The following is a 17,843-nucleotide window of genomic DNA, read 5'->3' on the forward strand; positions in this document are numbered from 1 at the left end:
TGCATGGAAGTAGCAAGCAGCTATCATTAATGATGCAGGACCAGTGGCATTGGGGCCCAGGGGTGTGAGGGGTACATTGAATCACAATTAGGAGTGTCTTAATTTACAAAAGGGGTACTGGGGCTCATATTCCTTTCTAGCATTGGAGCTGAGGGCACCCTTACTGCAATGAAGGCATGTTGGAGCTAATTGTTTTCTGAAAGAGACAGACAGTCTGTTTCAAAATTGAAGTGGTGGGCAGGCATGTAGGGAAGGAATGGAAGAGGCAGAGGAAACAACCTGATTATCAGTATTACAGATATCATTAGTGTGACGGATGTGGTCTGAATGGGGCCCAGGGGTTTAGGGGACTCACAACACCCCAATTATGGGGTCAGTGTTTGTTGATCAATATCTGTTTTGTTTGATGCATGTGCCCTCTTATAAATCTCACATTTAGTGTGGATTATGAGCTTCAGAAAAAGTACCCCTGAAATTATTGCTTAAGCCAAGTGCCCAGGCGCTCAAGCCATGCCCCTCCCGCTCCCCACATCATTGCCATAAAGCTTTAGAGGTGGTCCCGAATTCAAAGCATTTTGCTTTGGAGGGTTTAGAGTAAAAAGAGGTTTGAAGACCTCTGCTCTACACCAAATCACTTACTTCTGAAACACTTAAAGACAAAACTGTTCAGAATGTACTTTTATGATTAACCCATTATTCCTCTCTCTATCATTACCATCTTCAAGATTCTTGTTTGTTCTGCTACAGTTGTATGTGGAACCCTCCGTTGCCCCTGTAATAAGGTTTGTTCTATCAACCACCTGCAAAAACGACATATATATCACTTGGCAGTGGTATACTGGACCCAGGGTGAGAAATACTCATCAGTCAGCTTGGCACATTCCTAACCACACCGACCTGCCCAAGATATTCTTTGCAACTAGAATGAAAGGCCCTTAACAAGTGTTAAGCATGAATATCAGTGTACAATTTTGGAAGTACCATCTTCCGGCACATATCCTTGTCAGTCTACTAGACTGACTACTTTTTGAAAGAACTGTTCAAGAGCACTTACCTTGGCATGGTAAGACTTTCGATAGTGGTTTAGGACAAATACTCAGCCCTTTATGAATGACGATTTATCTGTGGAATAAAGACATGATAGACTACACCCAAAAGGGCAAGGTTATGGCCACCAGTACAAAGGCATCTGCATAGGGTCAATAGACAGCCTGTGATAAGGCGAAAACACAAAGGATTTTTTTTTAACCTCCTTTTGTTACTCCACTATTCTGTAACGGTCTTTCATAGAGACAGCTCCACCAGATTTGGTGGTGGGTCAACCACTCTAAATACAGTGGCTGGTCTAGCTTCATTTCTGAAGGAGATGCCTCCCCACCTTGGTAGACAGAATACAAAATATGGTGGACATACAACTGGATGTATGGCAGTTACATCCACTGCTTTTGGCTGGGTCATATTTACTACTTTCTAAATCAGACCATCCGTAGTGTTAGTGCAGTAAAAGTAGACAGGTGAGTGGGAGTAAAAGATAACTCTAGCAGTACTCAGCTTAACCTCTACATATTTTAGCATTTCAAATAGTACACTTCACAAAAAATCAGAAAATGGCAACGTTTGAACACTAGTCACCTGAATGTGCTTTGATTTAATTAATCCTAAAGCCACACAATAAGCAACCAGCTGTGAAAGTGTTAAGAACGGCCAAACATAAGTTCCAATACGTGTGGCAATTACAACCATTTATGTCTTGTCACTACATACTTCAAAATCAACGAGCATTAGGAAAGGACTCATTTAAAAACAAATTGTGGATACAAAGATCTGTCAAGTCAACAATCTTAACAGTTGTTCACTGGGTGTGGAATTTTCAAACCCAATCGTAGTCTGAGCTTCCAGCAGATAGCATATGTTTTACACTACTCTGAACAAGGTGCTAGAGAAAACATCTACACTGGGAAACTTTTAGGAAAAAACTTTGGGAAGTTTCTTCAAGAAAACGTGTACTTCTGGACAATGTGCTAGCTGGAACCAGGTAAGGATTTATTTTTTATAAACACATTTTTTTAATCACGGATGGATTAGAGTATAAACCTGACAGAGAGAACCAGGCTTAGAAAACAGACATTAAAACATAGAATGCAACATAAGAGTGCGGAAAATGTTGATTACATTTGTTTGGCTTCAAGAATCCCCCAGCCCAATAATTTAATTAATATTCACAAAGTACACAGTACCTTAATTCTCCTAATACTGATGACTGCTTCTGCTACCTTCTCAATAGCCGATGGGAAGAATAGAGTGACCGTCAGTCTCACTGCACCATATAGAGACACTGCCACAAATACTCGACTGGCGGAGATCGTATTCCCCAGTAAAACGTAAGTAGTGAATGTCACAAATACAATAATTTTGCTTGAAACAAAGAAAAACGACACATTTATCGCACGTAGATAGGAGCTCCGAAGGATCTTCGCAATCTCATTCCTAAAATTAAAAACAAACAAGATTAATCACAGATTTTTCATCGTATCAGTCAGTAAGGTTCAACATTTGCTGGCACACAAAGGCTTTTTCCCCTCACTTGCAAAATGCACTTCTTACTCTGGGAGGGGGTACAATGCAAATAAAAAAAACATACATTTGTTGCAAGCATTTACTTTTTTATCGCAGAATTAAATCACATGCATTCAAATTGTAAAAGAAATTTAAGGCATTTGTAGAAATAAAAACAATTTCGGACATTGCTTGCTGCTTGGCATTTACTTTTTTCAGTGGCTGCATTTTTATTTTGGGCTGCATGCGTTTTACGGTTTTTATTGCGCAGGAGTAAATTTCATTTGCAAACCAAAACGCTTTTTATGACAAATATGTAAAAGTATGTATTTAAATAACACATATACTAAATGCAAATTTGGTAGTGATGAATCAATTTTAAATGTTATAAGCCTACAAGTGTGCTAAATAACTGCTGATTTAAGTTACTTTTTCAAGGACTAACGCCTATTGACCATTGTAGACACATGAAAAAACAGGGAGTTTGCTTATTCTCAGCAGTTTACTGAAATCCCATTGGCGGATGCAGGAGACGGAAGCAAATATGTGGCACCTAGAATATTGTGTTTATATTTGTGCGTAATCTTAGAGAAAGGCAGGTCTTTCCTTTGAGCTTTTTCTCTCAGGGTTTTTTTTTCCTTTGAGCGTATCTCACTAGCACTGGCTAGGGACTAATCTACAAGTTTCTTATATCTCTCTACATGAGAGGTTGTTTAGCCTATTTCTTTGATGTCTGCTGATTTAGAGCAGAGAATACTCTCCAGCTTGACATGGAAAGAAAGGCTTTATGCTTCTGCATTGATTCTTCTATCAGAACTCTTTATTGAGTATCAAACTGATACCTTATACCAATTCCAAAAATTCTTTATTTCGGCCATATAGGCCATAAAAGATGCAATAAAAATACAGTACATACAATTAAAATACAGTATTAAATACATATAAAAGAGTCTCTACTGGACCAGCGAGGAATAGAGGGTGCAAGGCAGTACCGTGATTCAGAGGGCTATTTTCTTTCTGATTATCCATGCTGCCATTAAAAATTTGGATATGGCAAACACAATGTGGCCCAGAGTGCTAGTTTTCATAACCCTGTATGCCTGTAGATACTTCCTGAACCCCAGGTTTCTGCAGAGCGGTGCTATCCAGTGTTTCTTGGGTCTGTGGTAGGCGTGGCATACAAACATTATATGAAGGTCATCTTCCTCATGGGTGTTGCAGCATGGGCACAGTTTGTCACCCCCTTTGGTCCATTTGCAAGTGAATGTTTTAGTGGGTAGTGTGCCGAACCTCCATTGCACAAACAATTTCCTCGCCAGTACGGGAAAGATAAAATCCATGAAGGGTTCAAAGACATAAGAATTTTTGGATTCCATAAAACGTGCAGTCAGGGTGCCGGTATTGTGAGCATTTACCATAAGTGACAGGCTCTTGTCCTTGTACATTTGGGTCAGGGTTTTGCGGGTAATCCTTTGGCAACCTTGAGCTGGATCGTCCCATAGGTCTGACAAGTTCATACTGAGCAATTCGTTCTTGACGAAAGCGAGCCAGGGGATTTTGCCGTTGCGGTTCAGACTCATTACATGAATAAGGTCCTGTCTGTAATGGTACAGTTCGTCAGTGGACCATAGCCGGTGCCAGGACTTCACGGGCTTTGACACAAGCTCTTCAGCAATGGAGGGAAGACCCATGTCTAGTCTTAAGGGCAGAAGTGGCGTGCCTTGCGGGAGACCAAGTAGGCAAACTTAGGAAACTATTTTCCACTCCTGCCAAATCTTTCCCTGCTTTATAGCCCCATAACTCACTGCCGTACATGGCTGCTGCCTTTGCTTGAGACCTATATGTTTCCAGGGCCGGGCTTAGAGGCTTAAAGGTGGAAGTGTTTGCCACCTTCAGAATTGCACCCGATAGCTGGGACAGTTTTACCCTCGATCTGGCTATCTGGCAGTCCCATGAGAGGTTTTCCTGGAGTGTTACCCCCAAATATGTGAAGGTAGGAACCCTCTCAAGGCTAACGGTTCCCAGGGTGGGGTTGGATTGGGTTTTGTTGGGAGGATTGAAAATCATGAACTTGGTCTTTTCTGTATTCACCTCCAACCCGTGTTGGCGACAGAAAAGACCAAATCCGTTCACGATCCTCTGGATCCCCATGGGGGATTTGGAAAGCAGGAGGGTGTCATCAGCAAACATTATTGCCGGGACCCTCCTGCCTGCCAGGAGTGGGGCATCATTGTCCTTGACGTTATCTAGGTGCAATATAACGCTGCTAATAAAAAGACAGAACAGGGTCGGTGCCAAGACACAGCCCTGCCCGACTCCTCGGTGGACTGGAAACCTGGACGAAAGCTTGCCATCCCTCCCACACCTCACTTGTGCATAGTTGTTCTCATGCAGCCTGGTTATAATGCTGAGTAGTTGAGGCGGTACTCCTAGCTTTTCCAAGACCTCCCACAATTTCCTTCGTGGGACTAGGTCGAAGGCTGACCTCAGATCCACAATACCTTATATCAATTTAATTTAGATTTGATAACTTCCTTTATGGAACACACTTGGAGTAATATTACCATATTGTGACTTTAACTGAAAGGGCAAAGCCCATTAGCCCATTAGTTCAAGTCCCTTTCCAGAGACACCCTCCAATGGTTCTTTCAAGGAGCATGAAAGTGTGAAGGGGAGAAAATCGTTAATACACAGTCAATTAGCCAGTATCTCTCTTGGACGCATAATAATTCACGGACAATATAAGGTTAGTTGATTTATTACAAAGCCAAAAATAATAGGACATAGAGACACCTCAACATAAGGATAAAGAAATACAAAGGAATTAGCATGAAGCCAAATCCACACATCCAATTTAAATGGTGCAGCATGAACAAAACTATTTATTCAAGAAGTAGGATACCGAGAATCAGTAAGCATAAATCCAAATTTCCCTGCATCGGGAGTCGATAAATGAAAGAATGAAATCAATCCGTACTCTATCACAAAGATGAAATCCCTACATAAGCATTTTAAATAAAAGGAAAGGTGTCAGTACATGGATTCTTCATGAGAAGCCTCTCCACCATCAATGGATCAAGAAGCATAAACCCACTTTCACAAGAGAAAGAGCTCGTTCTGAGATGCTGCCTCCCTGAAGGCGAGAAAGAAGTGGGCACTGTCCCTGTTTCCAACAATCTGTTATCCACAGGTAGCTTTCCCATAACGCACAGCGTGCACATAGTTCACAATGGCCACAGTCATGAGAGTACTTTTCCACAGTGTTCTCCATGTACATCCCTCGTAATAATTCGTTCTCCAGTGTGAATCCAACTCCATTTTTATCACCTCCAAACCATGTAACTGTAACTTCTTTTCTCCTTGCCAAGCTACTAAAACAAAGATATTATTTTTGCCTAATAAATGCTTATCCCTCTGCAATGTGAACATGAGAAAACCGATTCCACAATGCACATGAAATTCAAAACAAAAATTCTAAAGCGAGAGTTTGTCAGGAACTTGCATTTTGAGCCTACGACTTTAGCTCACATGAGAATATATCACTTTAAGAAGTACAGATTTGCATAACTCTACAGCGTTTTGACTAGCACATCTTGCCAAATTATAGAAATAACATTGTTAATCACCTTTAGTATATGAGTAGTGTCAACTTCCCAACACAAGATTTTCATGTTAACTTTTTTTGCTAGTTACATTAATTTCCTATGCTAATTCTCCAAACTACTTGTCAGTAACCTAAAATATGTCATGTAATTACATTAATACATTTCACTATTCTAACACCTAGCATTTATATAATTGCAAGATTATGGGCCAGATGTAGGTGATCCAATACCGTCGGTAACGGCCGAAAATACCGATTTTCGGCCGTTACCGACCGGTATCGAGCCATCGGGATGTAGGAGTCCGAAATCCGTCCGAATCGGTAAATTTACCGAATCGGTAAAATACCGAATCGGTAAAATACCGAATCGGAAAAAACACAGAATCGGTAAATTTACCGAATCGCTAACATACCGAATCGGTAAATATACCGAATCGGTATATTTACCGATTCGGAAGAGTTACCGATTCGGTAAAATACCGAATCGGAAAATAAGAATAGGCAAAAACGTTAAAAGAGATGTAGGGAAGCACAGAAATACCGAATTAGCCTCAAAATCGGTATTTAAGAGTCGGTATTTACCATGGATAGGAATCAGGTGGTAACCAACTGCAACCTATAAAAAAAGACCCAAAATGCAATGCAACTTGCAGGATGGCAGCATTTTATGTCATTGCAAGACGGCTACGGCTACAGCAGGAAGGAGAGAGGGAATGGCAGAGAGAGGAGCAGGTCTACAGACAGGGGATCACCCTGTTCATGCTCACACAGGCAGAGATCCTACAGAGGTCAGGCTGGACTCAGACACCATTTTGGACCTCATCAGGGACCTCCAACCACTGTTGGAGCACACCACCCCAAGGGCACACGCTATCCCACCACACGTGCAGGTGCTATGCAGCCTACGCCTGCTTGCGTCTGGCAGCTATCAAAGTGTAGTTGCTGCGGTAGGTGGGGTGACCCAGAGCAGCCTGTCAAGGTTTTTCCACAAATTCCTTGATGCCATGATACAGAGGTTGGACCAATACATTTCTTTCCCTGCAACCCATGCGGAACTGGTACAAACAAAAGCAGACTTTTACCAGATGGCACGATTCCCCCACATCATTGGCTGCATTGATGGCACGCACATTCCGAATTGCCCCCCTACTGACACAGAATACATATACCGTAATCGGAAGTCAACGCACACCACCAATGTGCAGGTGATTTGCAATGCAAAGTGCACCATCACTGACCTGGTGGCAAAATTCCCTGGGAGTACCCACAACTCCTACATATTTCAAAACAGCGGCATCTATGCACGGCTGACGGCAGGGGAATTTGGTGAAGGATACCTCCTAGGTGAGACACATTGTCAGACCCCCATAACAAAAATAGCAGTGTGAAGTACATGTATGCATGTGAGTAATGTTACCCCTTTTCCTTCTAGGCGACAGTGCATATGCCCTCCGCTCATTCATACTCACCCCCCTACCTCAACCCCTCAACACCAAGCCAAAGGAGGTATAACCGGGCCCACAAAAGCACAAGGAATGTAGTAGAACGGACCTTTGGCATCTGGAAAAGCAGATTCAGATGCTTGCACAAGAGTGGAGGTGCAAGGCAGTATACCCCATCACCTGCTGTAAGATCATTGCTGCCTGTGCAATGTTGCACAACCTTGCGGTCAAGAAGGGCACTGAGGTAGAGTTGTCAGACTACGAGGACCATGACGACGACATTGCTGTGCCACAAACACAACCTGCTGGAGTGTCTACACCTAGTGATGGCAGATACAGACGTGAGGAGATAACTGAAAACTATTTCTGAGTGAGTACAGATACACAGACAGGTTATGAATGTAAAAAAATAAATTTAATGTTGCCACAACGTTCATGCACTGATGTGCAACAAAAGAAAACATTAATTTAAAGGTGGGGACTGGTAATGCCCCGGGTTGCCTCACCCACACTGTCAAAGTCATTTTCGGCTGCGCTTCCCAGTGCCACTGGGATGCTGCTCACTCCCTTCAGCATGGCCTGCAGGCTCTGCTGAGCGCCTGGTGCGCCTGCGTGGCTCTAAAACAGCGCTAGCCGGGCTGCTGCGGCTACTGCTGTCCTCTGCCTCAGCCACGTCCAGGGCAGGATTGACAGCAGTATTTGAGATGATCATGGCTTCCAGGGCACTGGTGATCCTGGCCATGCCCCTGGTCACCTCCGCGGTGTTTTGAGTTAGGCTCTCCTGCATGTTCACGCCACTGGGGCATAGCTGGGAAGTTGCCGTGGCCAGCCGGTTCATTGCCCTGTTGTGCACATGCGCATCCCTGCGCCTTGTGTGCTCGATGGTTTCCATTTTTGCACACAGCTGGTTGATGGCTGTGGTCATGTGTGCCATTCCAGAAGCAATGTCACTGTTGGTTTTCACTACCTCCCTGTTGCTTTCCACCAACTCACATATGCCCTTGCCCATTTCTCCCATTTGCAGATTGAGGGTCCGGAATTGGCGGTGGCATGCCTGAATCGATTTACCCTGCATGCGCTGGATGCGCACCATGCTCCCCTCAAGGCCACGGAACACTGTGCCCTCTCCTGTTGGACCTGCACTGCTGGGAGTGCGTTGGCGGCGGCGAGTGGTGCTGGGCTGCTAGGTGGACTGCTGTGCAGCAGGAGAGACTGGTGTGGGTGCTGGTGCCTCACCCTCAGCTCCCGCCATGACTGTCGATAGGGCCACAATTCTCCTCCTGGCTGGTGAGGTAGCAGGTGCTGGCAGGGACCGTGACAGGGAGTTCTCAGGTGAGAACACCAATGGGGGGGATTGAGATAGTTGTGGGGAGTGGGGAAACAAGAGGGGATGAACAGGGTCGTCCTCATGGAACATGGCAGTGCTGTCTTCCTCCTCCTGCGAGGCATCTATGGTGCTTGGCCCTGCCACCACACTCTCCTCCCTCGCTGGTGCTGTCCCTTGTGAAGCTGATGCTCCACTGCCTGATATTGCCCCTAGGTATAAAGAAGCGTATGTAAACTGAGTGCAAATGTCTTACAGTCACTTCAATAAAAGCATAGCACATTTCACTTTCATTACTCTAATTTGCTTTCAGTGCCTTGCTGATTTATGTGCACTGACAAATGGTCCTACATTAGCTGACTACATTTCCCATAATGCATTGCTCATGTATGGTGCTAGCAGTACTGGACTGGGGTTGGCCTGTACACAAAGGCTAAAGGGGAGCTTTTGTAGTAGCTCTGGCTGGCCTGTCTACATCTCCGACTCCCATAACACTGTCTGTCTCGATGGTTGAGGCCACCAGTTCCTCCAGGTCAGTCAAGGGGGGCGCGGGGTTCCAGCTTCCACCGGTGACACCAGCCTGCTTGTGGATCTCTGCCATTTTTTTTTGGGTGAGACTCCTGATGTCGTAGAACCTTTTCTTTAGGTCCTCTATGCTCCTGGGGGTCACACTCACAGCATTCACCTTCTCTCCTATGGCAGTCCACAGTTTCCTTTTGGCAGACTCTGGAACTGTGAGGGACTGCCTCCCAAAGAGCTGTCTGTGGACCCTCACCACTTCCTCCACCAGTACTTGCAGCTCCATGCTGCTAAACTTAATTTTTCGTTTCCTTTCAGCCTTCTGGCTCTCTGTGCTGCATGCCATTTTCACAGTCTTCCAATTCACCAAACACTCTCCCTGCTGCTCTGTCTCACTGCTCAGCTCTGACTGCCTCTCCAGAAACTTCTAATGAGTTGCAGCTGCCTGGGTAGCCACTCCCTGGTAGGGGGGGGGGGGGGGGGGGGGGGGGGGGGAGGGTGGTACCACCTGATTGGCTGTTTTCATTAGTTTCACTTTTACTTGCTTGCCGATTCCATAGTTACCGATTCGGTATTTACCGAATCGGTATTTACCGATTCGGTATTTACCAAATCAGTATTTCCAATGCATTCCTATGGGCCTTTTGGCCCATAGGGTTGTATGGCCATTACCGATTCGGTAATTACCGATTCGGTAAATACCGATTCTGTAAATACCGAAAGTCCGATACCGAATTTTTCCGATTCGGTATTTTTTACCGATTTTTTTGCTACATCTCATTTACCGATTTTTGATTACCGAATCGGTAAAATTCGGTATTTAAAAATCGGTAAATGACTTTTACCTACATCTGGCCCCAAATGTGGTGTACTCTACACGTGATTATGATGCACCAGTACAAATAAAATAAGATTTCAGCTTCATCAGTACCCCCCTCTAATGACGTTGAGTCATCAGGAAAATCTTTAAAACATCCCTGCAGAGTAGACCGATCTAAACAGATGTCATAAGCTAATCTTCTCGGCCTGAACTCCACCATTCGCTTCAAATTCCCATAGTAACCATCCTGCAGTCTTTCCATCCTTCTCTCTCTTTCTCTTAAGGAGTTCTCCAATTGTCTCGCTTTGTGCCACGTATATGTCCTTATCATCCCTACCAAGACAATGATACAGATTATAGTGATCATTATCGGTTTTAGGATGTATCAAAGATTCCACTTCTTAAATCTACAAACCATTTTCCAACTGCGCCAAATCCTTCCCCAATCTTATCCCAAACTCCTTCAGTTGCCAAGTCCTCTACTTCATGATGTATATCAGTGATGTTACTAATCTATCTCCTCAAATATTTACTCTTGTCAGTGATAAAAGTATAACACTTTTTGACCTTCAACATCCAACAGGCTCCACCCTCTTTTGCGAGTAACACATCTAATGCAAAGTGATTTTGCATCACCATCGCCCTTATCGAGACCATCTCCCTATCTATGAGTAGTAATGACTTTGCTGTATTAACAGATAACGTATCCACAATGTTAGACAGCCTCCTAATCTTGATGTTATTCAACACTACTCCCAACCTAGGTATCATTGCTCCAAATATATCTACCACAATCTCTTCTGCACTCAATCCACATTTTTCCCTACTGTTAGATTTCTCCTCAGAGCTCTCCAAATCAGTCATGTGGTATATTTTTGGAAACACAACCAACAAATAACAAGTATAAAACTATTTGGTTAGCAACCAAACATATGCATTCTTTCCATACACAAAATATGCTCCTGATACCATTCGAACTGAGTCTTGCAAAAACGTCTTCCATGGACCAATGACCAAGAAGATATGATCACACACACTCTGTCCCACAAATAGTGAATTGTAACTACTCTCAGCTTTACGTATGCAAAGCGCGCCTCGTTGTTGCCAATCCAGTGGTATAGGACCAGAATTCCTTTAGCCTTATGAGCTAACTGCTCCTTGGTCAAATCAAAATCCTTGTCCTTGTTGTCAACACCATTAACTAATCCCCTACCTCTATCTTCTTCTTGATCTATACATTTCTTTTTTATATTCGTTAGCATGCATGTTAAGTTTTAACAATGCGGATAAGCAGTGTCTAGTGTCATTATTGGTGAGAAGTAATTTTCCATTCTTTCCACTCTCTTTTGAGCATCGTACTTCTTCAAATGTTTATATACAGGTATTTCTGTGAGTACCATGTCATAATTTGAAAAGTAGTACTCATAATGGGCTTTTCCATAAATCATACTAAGGAGTATACTACAAATATTGCCATAAGTCAAGGGTAAGTGATGGTATTGTATTCCCTCCTCAACTGAGGCAGTTGATTGCATGCACACATAGCAATCTTGAACTTCCATAGTGTCCACATATTCATATAGCAACCAAGCATAAGCATTCAATGTATAAGCACTCTTGGATATGAAGGAATCAACTAGTTTGCTCTATTAAGCATTTCTCAGATCTTAGTGTACCCTCATTTGAGACAGCAGTAGTAGGTGTAGATTTCCCATGTACCCCCACCCCATGCCCTTCGCTTTGAGGTGAACTTAAAATTGACTCTACATTGACTACAGCTATCATTACAATTACCCTACAATGAGTGCATCTGCAATACATTTGTGCCTACGATTCGAATTTCCAGACTCGATTTTAAAGTAGCTTAGATAAAAGCTCAAAGAGGAACAACAGACAGAACCTCTTTTCACTGTCTCTATCTATGTATTACAAAGTTCTCAAGCTATTTTTTGAAATCTTTGAAAGTTTTTTTCAACACTCTCTGCTTTACAGTATTTACACAGCATAGAAGACCTCCTTAGTCCTCTTTCTTCTTCTTCTAGATGAAATCCCTAAATGTATTCTTCTTCCACTCATCCCTAGGTTATCTTCTTCAAACAAATTATTTACAGTTCAAAGTTCAGTTCACATCGTTTATCAAATCAGAGCCCAGCTCCGCAATGACACGTTGTAACTGCTCAGCTCTCAATGCTGAAATCTCTTGAGGAGATTGTGGTGCTTGGGAATGCGATCGCTTCCAGAATCCGAGTCTGTAAGCCACTTAACCTTGGTGGAAAAGGAACAGTCAACAACAGAAGTACATTTGCTTCAATCCAAGGAACTCTCAACAATATCTTGAGAACCAGCACTGAGATCTTGACCTCGCTCTCATCGTCACTTGCAAGTAAAAACGTCCACTAGGGAGAGGAATATCTCCAACAAGGCACTCAAGCTCTCCTGTGTCTTCTCGCACTTTTTGTGTTTTGCTCGGTTTCACTCAGATCGGGCTGTGAAGATTCACTTATTGGTGCAAGTTCTCTTTCAGATGCAAGTCTCAGGTTCTTTCTTCTCTGTCTCACAGGCCAAGTCTCACCTGCAGCATCTTTCTTCTTTAACTGCACTTGACCACTTGTCACACCAGTCTCTTACACTGAGTCAGACTCTCTGTCACTCACTACGTTACTGTTCCCCTCAGAGTCAATACCAGGGTCTTGAGTAGCTTGACTCCCCTCAGATCGACCTGGTGTGTATCCAGCTTCCTCAATTACCTCTTCAGCTTGACTTGTCCCCTTCCGTGACCTCTCGGTCACGGCTGGAAGTTCTTCTGGGAGAGGAGCTGTTTCATCAGAGGGACCTAGGACTCGTCAGGTGTGATAGGTTAGGGACTCAATTTGGCACTCCGCCATACTTCACAGCAGTTGTAATCACTAGTATCACTTGGTATGGGCCTCGCCAACAAGAATCAAGACTGTTTTTCTCACATACTTTGTGATGAGAACCCAATATCTTGGTTTCAGGTCATGGCAAACATCCTTTGATGTGTGTGCACTTCATGCTTTACCCTGATGAGACACAGAACTAACCACGTCAGCCAATCCTTCACAGTAGTCAAGGACCAAATCATCTGAGGTGTTCACTAATGCAGTAGCAGGCACGGCAAGCAAACGCATCACTTTTCCCATAAGTATTTTATGGAGCAACAACCCAGTTCTCCTATCAGGGATGTTGCGCATAATCATTAGCACTATAGGTAAAGCATCAAGCCACTTCAAAGATGTTGAAGCACACACTTTAGCCAGCCTCAATTTCAAGGTACCATTTGTTGGCTTCTGGCCTGTAGCTACAATGTAGTTTCTGAGCCACATTCCAAGCGGTGCACAGCAACTTCATAACTTTATTGTGGAAATGCATGCCTCTATCCGACTTCTATGTAATTGGAAATCCGAATCTAGCAATGAGCTCCCTCAACAACAACTTAGCTACCATGAGACTATCACATCTCTAAGTCGGATAGGCCTCGACCCATCTAGAAACAATGCACATCACAAACAGAATGTATCTCAACCTATTGCACACAGGCATCTCAACAAAATCCACTTGGATCCAACTAAAAGGACCCCTGATCTGCCAATGTGGCTCAAGGCAACAACAGTCTTCTTCTGAGGATTAATTTATTGGCATGTGGCACACCGATGACACACAGCTTACGCAATCACTCGAAACCTCGGATTAAATCAAGTCTGTCTATACAATCTCACCATTGCATTCCTTCCTATGTGAGCTGCTCCATGAATTTGCCTCGCCATTGGATGTAACAAAGAATCCGGTAACACTGACCTGCCATCAGCTGACACCCAAATGTTGTCATTCTCTTTCTCACAATCTCCTCTGATCCACCAGCTTATTCCTCCTCTGTAACCTCCATTTGAAAACGCGTCACTTTGTCCCATGTGTCAGCAGCTGCAAGTATCATGTTGAGTTCGATGTTCTCTGTACTCTCGTCAGTATATTCTCCATTGAAAAAACATGCATGAAAAGCACAGTAGCCTGCACCTTCGTCAGCATACCTATTTCTAATAGTAGCAAAATATTGTCCCCCTCTATGGACTGCACACTTAACAACAACTACTTCTCTAGGTAGTTGTAAAGTTCCAACAGTTTTTTCACTAACTCCCCATTTCTTATAGAGCTCCCACATGACAAAAGGAACCCTCTCTGCAAACATAGCTGTCTGTAATCAGGAACCATACCGAAACCGTGCTGGCTGTCAGTATAGATCATGACTCGGATTTGTTCAGAGACGCGACATGCATGTGTCAAGGCAATTATTTTAGCCACTTGTGCGGAGTGTACTCCCTGTAACCATGCACCTTCAACCACTCTAGGAATGGCTGCTCTCATATTTCCTTCATTGTCTCTTAAGCATGAACCATCAACAAAGAGCACTTGATCTGAATCAGAATATGGCTAATCGACAATGTTAGGGCTCTGTGTCGTACAAAGTTCAGTTACATCTAGATAGTCATGGTCTTCATATCTTTCTCCATCAGCACATGGAAGGGGTAACAAGGTAGTAGGATTTAGCACAGAACATCATTTCAAAGTAGGGTTTTTAATGGCAAGAAGCACCTGCTCATACCTAGTCAACCTGTTATTTGTCAAATTCTGCGTTTTGGTTCTCGTCATCAAAAGATCAATTGAGTGTGATACATATCCTGTAAGAGGATGAGCCATTACAATGCTTTCACATTGTTAAATACTGATACCTGCTGCAGCAAAGGACTTGAGAAATCCGGGCATTGATGAAGCTACAGGATCTAGAGTAGCTGAGAAATAGGTCACAGGTCTACGGCAACTCCATGTGTCTGTGTGAGTACAGAAAAAGCAAAACCTTCCCTAACGTGGCCGAACAGCGACAATGGTTTGTTATAATCAGGGATTCCTAAAGTCAAAGCGCAACACAGGCATTCTCTCAACTCCAGGAAAGCAAATAAGGAGTCGTTATCCCAAGGCACTGGATCACACATATCCTTGTGAATCAACATCTGCAAAGGTTTCGCCATCAGGGAAAATTGTGAATCCACTGTCTGCAGTAGCTAACCATTCTGACCTCTTTCTGGGTACTAGGCAGATTAATTTTCATGATCGCTTCTACTCTTTCTGATGACACCTTCCACTTGCCCTTTTCAATTCGATTGCCCAAGCATTGTACTTCATTCAGACAATACTAAAGCTTACTCGGAGACACCATATGCCCATTGCCAGCGAGATGGCTCAGTAAGGCAATGTTATTGTCTTTGCAAGCATCTTGCATCCCAGACATGATAAGAAGGTCATCAATGCATTGGCCCAATACTGAGTTTCGGGGTAGAATCAGACTCTCAAGTTTCTTTTTCAGGATCTGGTTGAATATGGATGGACTTTCAGTGTACTCTTGTGGGATACAACACCAGGTTAAGACACGGTTCTCTAGACAGAAAGCAAATAAAAATTGGCTTTCCTCATGCAATGGAATAGAAAAAAAAGCCTGGCAGAAGTCCATCACCTTGAACCATTCAGCTTCGCAAGGAATCTGATATAGGATAACAGATGGATTTGGTACCACGGAACAACATGGAATCACTATGCTATTAATTTTCCTAAGGTCCTCTACAATGCGATATTTCCACTCTGCTTCTGCAACCCCATTACAGGAGAATTGCATGGGCTTCTCATGATCTCCTTTAGGATGCGCTGCGCAATCATAGATTCAATTACAGGTGTAATCCCTGCCACAATTTCTGGGGTCAAATTGTACTGGGGTATTCTCAGAAATTCTCCATTTGGCTTGACCTGTATGCGGGCTGGCTTGACTCCTCGAATCAGTCCGATCTCCGATCCTGAGTAGTCACACATTACAGAAGAGACGGTATCTCTGCAGTGTAAGGGTTCTGGTTTGCCAATTTGAAAGCCATGTCCTCATCATTAGTCTGCAATTCAATTCCATTTGGTGTGCAGTATATGGTACAATTCAACTTGCATAACAGGTCACACCCTAACAAACAGACTGGACTTGAATCACACACAACATACTGATGGTGATCCTGAAGGGAAAAATCCTTTACCACGCAACTTTTACCACGCAGTGCTTTAACAACGCAGGTTTTACAACGACTCAATTAGGGCATCCAGTGATTGTAGGAAGGTGGAAATCTGACTATATGGTTACCCCAACTTTTTGCCTGGTGTTTTGCTGGTTTTCAACTTAGTTGGACTAGGACCCTGCTATTCAGGGCCCCAGTCTATCTGCTTTCTCTATACAATGGACTCCATGTACTTAAGGTACACACCAGATTGGTTACTGGGTCACCCTTGTGAGCCCCTGTATACGGTACCTTAGGTACCCAGGGCATAGGTGCACCCTAGGCCTATCAGGGGCTGCAGCATGTATTGTGTCACCCTTGGTTAGCCTTCCAAAGTGACATCATAGGTTTGCAATTGCAGCCTGGGTAAGGTGGTGTAATCACCCCTTACTTAGATATTATACATCTATATCAATATATATAACCCTTTTTTTCTTTTCTTTATTTATACACTGTGATTTTAAGTGCACAGTGACACTGACGAAGGCGGCAACGCTGAAACGCGTCTGTCAATTTTGCAGTACTAATGGCTGAATAAATTCTATCTTTTCAGTTCAAAAACCATATTTGGCTCAAGAGTGCACTCTTCTTTAAACGTTTCTTGTGGATTCAGAGACGAGAGTTGTGCAATATATATATATATATATATATATATATATATATATATATATATATTCACTGAAAAAACCATAGGTTTCACACCAGTTATAGTTACCTGGAAATTTTACTGACATAAAACCATTGAAATTCCCACGTTATAGTTAGTTGGACTCACTATAACTTGCGCGTGTAATGCACTGCTGATGACATCACATATTACATCACTCATGACATGGTCAGTGACATCACTCATGACATCACTGATGACACCATCCAGTGAATGTGTGCCTTTCTGAAAAATAAACATGTTTTATGTATGTATATGTAAAGGTCAATGTAAGAATAAATGTTTAAATAAGTGTCTTAATGGATGTTTTTTTTTTAAATGATTGGTTAACTGGCTTATTTAGTGTATCATAGTGAATACATATATTAGCGAGTATTGTTTAAATATTTAAATGTTTGTATCAGTGTTTCACTTTGTGTATAAGTGGCTGCATGGGTTGGTGAGTAGCTACATGTGTGTGTATATGGATTATTAGATGGTTTTTTTAGTATCAGTATAAGTGTCTGTATGATTTGGTGGGGGTGTTACTTAGCACATAGATGCATCAATGACTGACTCACTGTTTGTATGTGTTTTGAAGACATCATATGTGCCGGACTGTATGGGTGAATGAGTGTGTATATGTATGTGTTAGTAAGTGAATGACTGTCTTACTAGTGTCTTTATCAGTAACTACATATGTTTTAAACTAGTATATGTGAGTATTGGTGTATATAAGTGAGTATATGTGAGAGTCAGAGATTGAAAGAGTTCTTGTTTAATAAGTATGTGTTTCTATAAGTGATTGTTTAAGAGAGTAAGTATGTGTAA

The 17,843-nt window shown here is 42.9% G+C and overlaps 1 protein-coding gene across 2 annotated transcripts in view; it reads right to left on the bottom strand.

Annotated features, from left to right (window-relative positions):
• The window catches only part of ABCC4 (ATP binding cassette subfamily C member 4 (PEL blood group)), a 1,668,368-nt gene that overhangs the window by 1,122,499 nt on the left and 528,026 nt on the right, over positions 1-17,843 (bottom strand). For both annotated transcript variants that reach the window (XM_086934802.1, XM_086934803.1), the window contains exon 8: positions 2,238-2,487. In XM_086934802.1, the coding sequence (XP_086790928.1) occupies positions 2,238-2,487 (250 nt within the window). The remainder of the gene's footprint in view (positions 1-2,237; positions 2,488-17,843) is intronic.

Source organism: Lissotriton vulgaris, chromosome 8 (assembly GCF_964263255.1).
Source record: "Lissotriton vulgaris chromosome 8, aLisVul1.2, whole genome shotgun sequence".
Lineage (NCBI taxonomy): Eukaryota > Metazoa > Chordata > Amphibia > Caudata > Salamandridae > Lissotriton > Lissotriton vulgaris.